The sequence below is a fragment of the Thunnus albacares genome, chromosome 12 (genome assembly GCF_914725855.1).
Source record: "Thunnus albacares chromosome 12, fThuAlb1.1, whole genome shotgun sequence".
NCBI lineage: Eukaryota > Metazoa > Chordata > Actinopteri > Scombriformes > Scombridae > Thunnus > Thunnus albacares.
In genome coordinates, this window is record NC_058117.1 from 19,712,042 (window position 1) to 19,723,314 (window position 11,273).

Genomic DNA, 11,273 nt, shown 5'->3' on the forward strand with positions numbered 1-11,273 from the left:
TTAAAACCGTGGCTTTGGAGTAAGTGTGGGTGTTACTCTTTTTTCCAAAATAAATAAATAACTCATGAATGAATAAATAAAAGGGTTTCCAGAAGAGACTTTGCATGTTTTTGCAAGTCAAAGCACAAAAATTATCATCCATAAGGTTTCATTTTCCTCCATTATGTGTAGGTGATTCAATACAAACTCACTTTTTGTGTCCTCTACTACTTCTTTGACAGCTATCAGTCAGTAGTGTGCACATAGTAGCTTTCAAATATGTTTAAAGAATATTTATTTGTAAAACATACAATGAAACTGAAAGAAAACTACCCAACAGTAGGCTATAAATACCAGTAGCTCAATTTTGACCAACCACAACATTAAAATGCTGCTTTCATGTTAATAAATCAGCAATAATATCTCCACTGTAATAAAAAGACTGTAATGGGTCATTCTACATTATGAGTACTTACTGTATGTTTTTGATACTTTTTGATACTAAGTACATTTACTCAAGTTCTGTACTTAAGTACAATTTTGAGGTAATAATGAGGTAATTGTACTTAACTTGAGTATTTCTGTTTTCTGCTACTTTATACTTCCACTCCACTGCATTTCAGAGGGAAATATTGTACTTTCAACTCCACTACATTTATGTCACAGCTATAGTTACTAGTTACTTTTCAGATCAAAATTTTATACATAAAACATGATCAGTTTGTTATATATGCATTTTTATGTGTATATTAGACTATACAGTGGCCTATAAAGTGTTAAAATTAGCTCTACCTTGAACATAAAAATGCTGCTTATATACACACAACAATGAATCAGCTGCCAGTTACTGCTGAGTTTTACTTAATATTTACGTAATTTACGTAATATTTTTTTTCATTGTTGTATTGCTACATTTACTTAAGTAAAAGATCTGAGTACTTTGTCCACCACTGATAATATTTATGTACTTTTGAGTGCAGGAGGTTTGTTTGTTCCAAATCCACAACATAGAAAACACTCAATAGAGTATGGGATGTGCATGTGCAAAGATATATAAAGAAATACAGTTTACATATTTTTTTCCACATTTCTGTGCAGAGTATGATGTGCAGAGTTTGACACTTGAAGGCTGTTTTCACATTCATCTGCTTAAGCTGGAAAGTTTCTCTGTGCTCTTTAAAAATCTGATTTTAAGGGGTGGACCTATTAGCATGATTTGTGACATCACACCTCATTAGGGGCAGTATGCAACTTATACAGGTGTGATGTGGAAACTTGAAGCCTCTAGTACACATACGTTTTTTTCAATTTATTTTATTTATATAGCGCCAAATCATAACATAAGTTATCTCAGGGCACTTTCCACATATAGACCGTGCTCTTAAATTTACAGAGACCCAATATTCCCCCATGAGCAAGCACTTGGTGACAGCAGCAAAGAAAAACTCTCTGGTAACCAGAAGAAAACTCAAGCAGAACCGGGCCCTGGGTGGGCGGCTGTCTGCTTTGACTGGTTGAGTTGAGGGTGATAGAGGGAGGGGGAGAGAGAGAGAGACAGAGATGCACAGCACCAACAATAACATCAACGAAAATAATAAAAACGGATTTGTGTATCAGAACTTTGTATTTTCTTCTTATCCATTAATCATCTCACGACCCATCAGATTCATCTGGTGACCCTTTGGAGGGGCCCGACCCCTAGGTTGGTAACCACTGGACTAAACGAGCTAACTGTATATAAAGTAGTTCAAACTAGCTCCACCTCCAGCAGCTACAACAGTAACATGCTGCTTACACACTGATGATTCAGTATTAATAATCTAATGATGTCATATATAATAATAAATCAGTCAGAGGGAGGAAATTAGTACTTTTACTTTGGTACTTTAAGTACATTTTGCTGCTAATACTTATGTACTTTTACTTAAGTAGGATTTTTCATGTAGGACTTTTACTTGTAATGGAGTATTTCTACATTGCTGTATTGGTACTTTTACTTAAGTAAAGGATCTGAATACTTCTTCCACCACTGAGTAAAATGATTTTTTTTAAATCAAGACCTGATGTAATTTAGATGGACCATAAGCAGATAAAAGATTTAACAGGCAGAACAAGGTTTCGCAAATCTAACAGGGGATTTTAAACACTCTTTAGAGTCTCCATGTTAATCTAGTCCAGGTAAGACAAGTCTAAGTACAGTGTGTTCTGATGTAGGTTTGGTTGCATGTGGTCAGGATGGGGGAAAAGCAGTGAGATTGCCCCTTTTTCTGATTTAAAAAAAATGTATTTAAGCAGGGCTACAATTTATGATAATTGCCATTATTAATTCATGAATCTGTAATTAATCTGATTAATCTGTCGATTATTTTCTCACTTAACGGATTAGTTGTTTTGTCTATAAAATGTCAGAAAATGATGAAAAATGTTGATCACTGTTTCACAAAGCCCAAGATGACGTCCTCAAATGTCTTGTTTTGTCCACAACCTAAAAATGTTCAGGTTACCGTCATAGATGACTAAAGAAACCAGAAATTATTCACATCTGAGAAGCTGGGATCAGGGAATTTGGACTTTTAAATAAAAATATGACCAATAATAGTAGTTTATACACTGAGAATGGACTATACGGTTAAGTAGGAGATATCTTGTGTCAAACAAACAGTATTTGTTTGTTTGCAGTATTTTAATGAGGGAGAAGGAGTAAAAGCCATTTTAAGGATTTTAACGTGGTAAATATACTTATTTTGTGGAAAAAACATACCAGACACACATTATTATTCAAAGCAGAGTATTTAACGTGTTAAAACATGTGGACTGGAGAGGATCTTTAAATATTAAATAGCTTTTAAATGACTTTTATTTCGAAACTACATTACAGCTGGCCACGCCCCCTCCTGTTCACTTCCTGTAAACAAAGCGACAGTCTGTCTAGTTCCTGAGTCTTCTCTACGCTTCTACATACGCTTCAGTGTTTTTCAGACGATGGCTCAAGCAGGAGTGGTACTGGACAAGGACCAGTTCAACTGCTCGGTATGTCTGGACGTGTTGCGGGATCCTGTGACCATCCCGTGCGGCCACAGCTACTGTTCGGACTGTATCCAGAACTACTGGGACCAGGACGACTACCTCGGGGTCTTCGTCTGCCCGCAGTGCAGGCAGAGCTTCAACCCGAGGCCGTTGCTCGCCAGAAACACCATGTTGGCCGACGTGGTGGAGAGATTCAAAAAGACTGGACTCCAAGACGTCACGCAAACACCCGCAAACCAAAGTTTTGCCGAAGCCGACGACGTTGAGTGCGACGTGTGTACCGGGAGGAAAAACAAGGCTGTCAACTCGTGTCTGGTGTGTCTGGCGTCCTACTGCGACGTCCACGTCCAGCCTCACTACGAGTCTGCTGTTTTCAAGAAGCACAAGCTGGTTTCAGCCACCAAAAAGCTCCAGGAGACGATTTGTCCCCAGCACGGGAAGCTGCTGGAGGTTTACTGCCGCACTGACAAGCAGTGCATCTGTTATCTGTGTCTGACAGACGAGCACAAAGGACACGACACGGTGCTGGCTGAGGCAGAGATACAACAGAAGCAGGTAATCAATTATCTGATTGATTCAAGACAACAGGCTGCTGACCAGCTACTGGACACTTCTAAATAGAGTCAGTGGTGGAAAGTAACTGAGAACGTTTATTCAAGTACTGTGTTTAAGTTGAGGTACTTGTACTTTACTTGGGTATTTCCATTTGATGCTACTTTATACTTTCACTTTTCTACATGTCAGAGGGAAATATTGTACTTTCTATTCCACTACATTTATTTGACAGCTTTAGTTACTTTTCAGGTGAAGATTTAACACAATGGATAATATTACATGTTTTTAAAATACAACACATTGTTAAAGATGAAACCAGTGGTTTCTAACCTTTTTGGCTTTGTCCTCTTACAAAAAGCAGTGTGTAGTTGGGTCACATTTCAGATGTTTATGAGTTGTTAACAGCTCCACCAAATAGTGATTTTTCCCTCTAAACTTCTCACATGGTTTCATTTCAATAAATGTTCAACTGATCCAATATTTCACCAAAAATCAAAGATTAGAGAAAAAGTCAAAAAACTGAAAACAGATTTGTGTATCAGAACTTTGTTTTTTCTCCTTTCATCTCCCATTAATCATCTCACGACCCCTCAGATTTATCTTGTGAGCCTTTGGAGGGGCCTGGCCTCTAAGTTGGGAACCACTGGACTAAACTAGCTAACTGTATATAAAGTAGTTGAAACTAGCTCCACCTCCAGCAGCTACAACAGTAAGATGCTGCTCTAACACTGATGCTTCAGTATTAATAATCTAATGATGTCATATATAATAATACTGCTGTTACTTTAATACTTAAAGTACATTTTAATGCTAATACATATGTACTTTTAATTAAGTAGGATTCATGCAGGACTTTTACATGTAATGGAGTATTTTTACATTGCTGTATTATTGGTACTTAAGTAAAGGATCTGAATACTTCTTCAACCACTGAGTAAAATACATTTTTTTAAAAAGGACCTGCTGCAACTTAGATGGATCAGAAGTAGAGAAATCACATTTTAAGTTTTCACAAGCAGAATAGGGTTTCATAAATGTAACATAGGATTTAAAATGTTTATCACAGTCCCCATGTTAATCTGGTCCAGGTAGGACAAGTCTAAGTACAGTGTGTTTTGATGTAGACTTGGTTGAATGTGGTCAGGATGGAGGAAAGGCACTGAAATTGCCCCTTTTCCTGATTAAAAAAAAAAATTCAATTTAAGTAGTGCTTTTGACTTATTTTTGATAATTGTCATTGCCACTGTTTCCAAAAACCCAAGACGACGTCCTCAAATATCTTGTTTTGTCCACAACACAAACATGTTCAGATTACTGTCATAGAGGACTAAAGAAACCAGAAATTATTCCCATTTGAGAAGTTGGACTTAAAAAATGACTCAAAACTATTAATCAATTACCTAAATCGTTGCCGATTAATTTAATAATGGGAAACTAATCGATAAAATGGTCAGTTGTTGCAGCTCTAGTTTTAAGGTTTCAAATGGAAGAGTGTGGAACCTCCATGTTAATCTAGACTAGGTTCGACCAGTTTTAGGGACCAATGTTAACTAGATGGGAGAAAAAACAGTAATCACCCCTTTCTTCTGTTTTCTTATAGTTTAAGGTTTGAAAAATTTAAGATTAAGAGTTCTTAATTGCCATTTATAGTACTCACATGCATTCAAATGAAACCGATCCTCTGCATTTGACCCACCCGATGTACCCACACACATTAGGAGCAGCGAGCAGCTGCAGTACAGCACCCGGGGACCAACTCTAGTTCTTTTGAATCTTTGAAGTGTCCCTGTTAATCTTATCCAAGTTCAATAAGTCTTTTTATTTACAGTGTTAATTTATGTAGAAATGGTCTAATGTGGATTGGATGGAGAGAAAAAGCAGTGAAATGACCCTTTTCTTCTGTTTTCACAAGTAGAATCAAGGTTAAACAACATGAAACTGGGTTTTAAACAGTGTTAAGGCTTTTACTACTAAATCTGTTTCACAACTATAAGTATTGCAACAGCTTAGACTCGGCTGATATTATCTCACAGGTTCCTCTGAAATTCCTGAATCACAAGCCAACTTCAGCCTTGGCACCTATAGGAACATACTGTAAACGATGAATGTCATATATAATGACACAGAAACACAAACACATAAACAATGAAATGCAACCTGGTGCAGCATAATACTCAGATTTCAATGAAGTAAAACTGACTTTGAGTTCAACATTTTTCCTCAGAGGCAGCTCGGAGACATGAAGCAGACCTCTCAGCTGAGAATCCAGCAAAGAGAGAAGGAGGCCCAGGACCTGAGACATGCCATCTATTCTCTCACTGTAAGTGTCGTCACACAGTTTGATCTGACGTCTAAATGCTGTTAACAGTTCATCATTTTATTTTATCACCATTACTGTCAGACTCTCTAATACACTCTCTCGAAACAGTAAGTCTTCTGTTTCAGTTTGCTGTCTGATCTTTCTAATAAATTTCCTGACGTCTGTCTCCCTCTAGCGCTCTGCTCGGGCAGCAGCTGAAGAGAGCGACGCGGTCTTCACTGAGCTGATTCGCTCCATCGAGCTGAAGCGGTTCGAGGTGAGAGAGCTGATCAGAGCCCAGGAAAAGACGGTCGTCAGTCAGGCTGAGCAGCTGCTGGAGAAGATACAGAAGGAGATTGCTGAGCAGAAGAAGAATGAGGCTGAACTGGACAAACTGTCTCACACTGAGGACCACATCCATTTCCTTCAAGTAATAACACACAAACATTATACAGCTTGATTTGGAAAGACTTTGCAAAAATGAAAACAAAAGTCTTATTTGTGGTGTTTTCATGGCAGTTTTCAGATTTTCAGGAAAGTAACTTAATGTCATATCCTCATGATGTCTGTATCTGTCTTACCAGAGCTGTCAGTCGCTCCAAGCTCCACCCGTGCTGTCAGCTTTACCTTCAATCAACATGGACCCCAACCTCACCTTTGGCCCTGTGATGACAGCTGTGTCAGATTTTAAAGGACTGCTGCAGGAGGTCTGCCAGGGAGGATTTGTCAGCATCTACGAGAAAGGTAGAGAACTCTGCATAGATATGAGAGTTTTTATGTGACATAAGTGACTCTCTCATCTATGTTGATTTAATTTTTTTTTCTTTCTTTCTTTTGTAGTGAGAGATGTAGTGATTGTAGGACCTCCACACCCCGGTGTCCAGCTAGATAAGACCGAGCCCGGTGACGCCGCGTCAACTGTACAAATGGAAGCAACACTAGGTGAGTGTATAAACCTGTTCATGCTAGTCTTTAAAATATGTTTTCCAGCATTTACAGCTCATAAAGGTAGAGTCAGTCATTCTGGAGAAAGCTCCGCCCCCCCAAATTCGTGGAAGTGCATTGCCAAGTCACCGACCAAAATAGAAATATGGAGGAATCCAGAGCGATGCGTCAGCTGTAGAGTCACTTCTGTTCCTCTCACACTTTATCATGAGCAGAAAAAAAAAATCATCTTATGTGACCACAACTGTCCATCCACACTCTCCGCCTCTCTGTGGCCTCCCCGCCTCTCACTCGACCAGCGTTCAGCGTCTCTGTTCGCAGAAGCAGCCGTCTGTCAGCTGCAGCTCCTGGAAAGCTGAGAGGACAACGGCCGGACAAACTGCCTTCACCAGGCTGACTGTCAACAGAAATATCCTGAACCAAAATAGTTTGCATGTCGCCTCCATAGGAATAAATCAACAGTGTTTGTATTTATTGATTCATTGATGCGGTTAATAAGCTCAACCCATGTACAGCAGGATATTTGTGTGATTTAAACAGCTGCTTGTTCAGATTTTTTTTTCAGTGCACAGAATAGACAGCTAGTGGACTGTGAGGAGATATTTGCTTAATTTGACAAAAAATGTATTGAACAATCTTTCTCCAGAATCACTGACTCCACCTTTTTAATACAGTCAAAACATGTCAAAACACCCCAAAATGTATCGAAGACACACTGAGATCCAGTCCTTTTAAACCACTTTTACTATTCAAGGATGCATTTGTCCATTTAAAGTGTTCAGTGTGAAAGTAAAAGTGTCCTCTAATCACTTTTAAACATTTCTAATATTAGCTTATTGCACACATTGTTATCAGTGAATGCGTCAGCTGATAAGCAAGAAGAAATTTCCGTACAGGGAATAAGGCTGATTTAGGTTTGAAGTCATTTAGGTGTCTTTATCCACCAGAGAGCACTGACGAGTTGATTTTTTTTAACTTTAAAATGTTCTGCTCAGTAACAAGGGATTCATATCAAGATTGTTTGTTCATGTTACATCTCGAAAAAATTATTAGCTGATAGGGGCCACGGCGAAAAAAACAAAAAAACAAATTGGTGCTCTTGGTTTATCCATTTTATTTATTTTGCCTGTTCCTCTCTTTTAGAGGGCACAGCCAGGATTAGCTGTATATATGCATGAAGTGCTCCAGCACCCTGAAGCTGAGTTTTTATGAACTGGATGACATCCGCAAGTGCATGAAAGTTTTAACCTCAAAAAAGTCAAGTTATCCTGCAGAATATGTTGAAGGGATCTCAGAGATAATACGGTTTTGTGCTTACAAGCCAAAACCTGAAGTATATCCACATATCTTAGTCCAAGATTAGAATAAAGCCTTATTAAATCCAAGTAATCCATAGTGAGGGTGTACGTAGGATGAGAGAACGAGGCAGGAGGGTGAATTCAGGTGAATTGAGAGTAAAAATGATTAAATCCAGAGCACAATAGATAGAATATAGATAGATTTTTTTTCTCCATAGCCCTTCCCAGGCTGCGTAGTAGATTTTTTTTAAACTCCTAAATATCGATGTCAGTATCTGCCTAAAAAGTCCAGTATCAGACGGGCTGTAGTGGTAACAACCTTTCAGATTGAATATCAGGTTTACAGATTAAATAAAATGTAGCATCTGGATCTCGATATAATCTAGATAAACTCAGTCTGTATATAAGACATTTGGTCGAAACAGCATGTTGAATTCGAGCCTAAGCGCTAGTTATTGACACACTTTGAGATCTAGCTTAAAAGCATAAGTTTTGTTTCCCAACTGCTGAATTGGAATAACTGTGAAGTTATAAAAGAGCATCCTAATAAAATATAAAATGTATAAGAAGTTTTTACCGTAGGAATGTTGAAATCTGGACGAATATGAAGAAAACGTGTTTTTGTCCGACTCTTAAATACATTAAAAAATCCAGCTCAGTTAAGTTTGAAGGAATAGACTAACATCCGCCTTGTTGCTCCAAACTATTGAACTCCAAATTACCTCTGATTTGAGTTACTATTTTGTGTCATAAATTATCATTGAAGCACATATGAGCAGTAGCCAAAATCTTTAAATCATTATGTGTGTAACCACATTACCGCGCAGCACAAACACCTTACTCAACTTGTTTGTTTACAGTTGAGTTTGCTGATTCTACACAAGCGTAAGGATGACGGTGGCCCCGCTGAGACTCTGCAGTAATACTGTTTGTTCTCTTTGTGCTTGCAGTCATCCCTCCACTCGGCCTGGACCAAAGTCCTGTGAACCCTCTCAACCCTTTCCTCACTCCAGCACCTGCTGTGCCCACGTTTGTCTTCTCACCGTTTGGTAATTTGAACCCTTATCAAAAAATGATAATACTAGTAAAACAGTATGTAGAACTCATTGTATGCCAACCAAACAGTATCAGAAATGTTATCTTTTCAGTGAAAGACAGAAACAAACATTTTCAATTTATTGCATATTTCTGTAAATGATTGTTTTTATTAAGACCTGTTTAGCTTTCGGTTTTCAAGTTCAGTTTATTCAAGTTTATTATTTAGTCTTTAGGTGTTCAGATTTTCTGAAACACGCTGCAGAATGACTGATTGTATCTGTCCAACCTCTTCAAAATAATGCTTAGTGTCCTTCTTAGTACAAATCTGTGCTAATGAGCAGGCTAACCACATTTACACCATTTGTTTTTAACATCCTTTTCATTGTTGCTTTTATGTTAATGATCACTTAAATCCATAAATAATGCAATTTTTAACTACAATACTAATAAGTTGGTACATTTAAAATATTTAAAATATGCATTTTCTCACATGATGCCAACACCTCGGCTAACGAGGTGCACTTTTGACCAGAAATAATACTAATAAACTTTATTTAAATAGCACCTTTTTATGCACAAAAAGCAGCTCAAAGTGCTTAGCAAAAAGTATAAAAACTAAAGGAAGGTAATTTAAAAAGTTAAAATATTCAAATACAATACTTTCTTGGAATATTTCATCTCAGGCAATGAACGGTGTTGTCTGATTGGATAAAAAGTAGCCAATGAAAGCATAGATCCTGCCCAGTGTTGAGCTGATGCCACGTTGGCGTCGTAATAGGATGGATGGTAGAGATGGGAAAGATTCCCACGTTAACCACTTGCACACACATGAACTTTCACGACATCAAGACGGTTAGCATATGATTACAGAGTTGGTCGTGTAAGCATTAAAACATTGTTACCTGGACCTGGATGTTGACATGAACGCTGTTTACAAGTCAGAAACTCATAATTATGATAACTCTGATATGACATGAACGTTATTGGAGTATAGCCTAACTTTCAGTGGTGGAAACTGGACAAATGGGACAAAAAATAGCCCAAATTATCACAACATGCCCAAAACTTTTGACCTGCCAGATTAAATAAAAAGTTTCCCAACTGGTCAGAAAACTGTCCAATCTGACAACACTGGTAATATAGTGAAACATGTGAAAATGCAGTCTTGAGCTTGATGAAATTAACATGTTGTTGCATTTAGTCTCATTATGCTCATTTAGCTACAGTACAAGAAAAAAAACAAACTTCAGATGAGCCAGAGTTACTCCTAGAAGCCTAATTTACATTTCCTGACCAGATCTAAAAAAGGAACCATATCATAGAAAAATAAAATAACTAAAACTAACTGGAAAATAATATTACTGGTGCTGTTTGTTGTCTACCACCCGCTACAGATAAATGTATGGCAGCCTGTTTGTGAGCTCTGTTCTAACATGTCATCCTAGTCTTAACATCTCTGCTGCCTCAGAGTGCTGTTAACTAATTTCCTGTTCTGTCTGCTTAGGCTCTAAACTCTCGTCAGGATCCAGGCAGAGGCACCTTCAACGACGCGCTCACCCCAGGAGGAAATAGACTTCTAGTGGACACCAAGATCAACATTTCACATGCACAAAAACGAGTTGAATGTCATCATTCTTGAGTGCTTTCTTCTCCTTTTTCCCTCCCTGTACTGACACTCATGAATTTGTACATTTAATAATTCATCTTATAGAATTAGTTTTTTACCAATCAGTTGTACGTATGTGCATTAGTGCAGGTGGGAAAGAGATGAGGAGAGCCTCATGCACTCCTATAGTGCCACACTGACAATGTATTTACTTTATTAAGTATTACGCAGCACAAAGCTAGACTGAACTCACTATAACTTCAGTATTGACAATGGAACTGCCTTGAAACTCACTATGGTTTTAGTTTTTATGAAGATATGCTTTTATAATTATTTTCCTCTGTTTTTTATAGCCAAAACTCTCTGCAACAATCATTTTGGTTTACAGAAACATGTAATATATTGTGATTTGTGACACGCTGACATTAAAAAACAAACAGACTTGTACAAACTAGACGTTCTCAAGGGCGGTGTTTATTTGCATGGGAGCTGAACATGTACGGGCATTAAGTGGGACAACAGGTTG

At 37.9% G+C, this 11,273-nt stretch overlaps 1 protein-coding gene across 1 annotated transcript; it reads left to right on the top strand.

Moving 5' to 3' along the window:
* Positions 1-2,870: 2,870 nt before the first annotated feature.
* ftr67 (finTRIM family, member 67) lies at positions 2,871-11,203 on the top strand. Its single transcript, XM_044367184.1, has 7 exons — positions 2,871-3,561; positions 5,786-5,881; positions 6,057-6,290; positions 6,445-6,604; positions 6,701-6,802; positions 9,054-9,152; positions 10,646-11,203. Exons 1-7 carry the CDS (start codon positions 2,962-2,964, stop codon positions 10,711-10,713), a joined length of 1,359 nt encoding a protein of 452 aa, XP_044223119.1. The 5' UTR covers positions 2,871-2,961; the 3' UTR covers positions 10,714-11,203.
* Positions 11,204-11,273: the final 70 nt, after the last annotated feature.

Coding starts and splice junctions, on each gene's coding strand:
- ftr67 (XM_044367184.1), top strand. CDS start 2,962: ATGGCTCAAGCAGGAGTGGTACTGGACAAGGACCAGTTCAACTGCTCG. Junction 6,291..6,444: donor ACCACATCCATTTCCTTCAA/GTAATAACACAC, acceptor CTGTCTTACCAG/AGCTGTCAGTCGCTCCAAGC. Junction 6,803..9,053: donor ACAAATGGAAGCAACACTAG/GTGAGTGTATAA, acceptor TTGTGCTTGCAG/TCATCCCTCCACTCGGCCTG.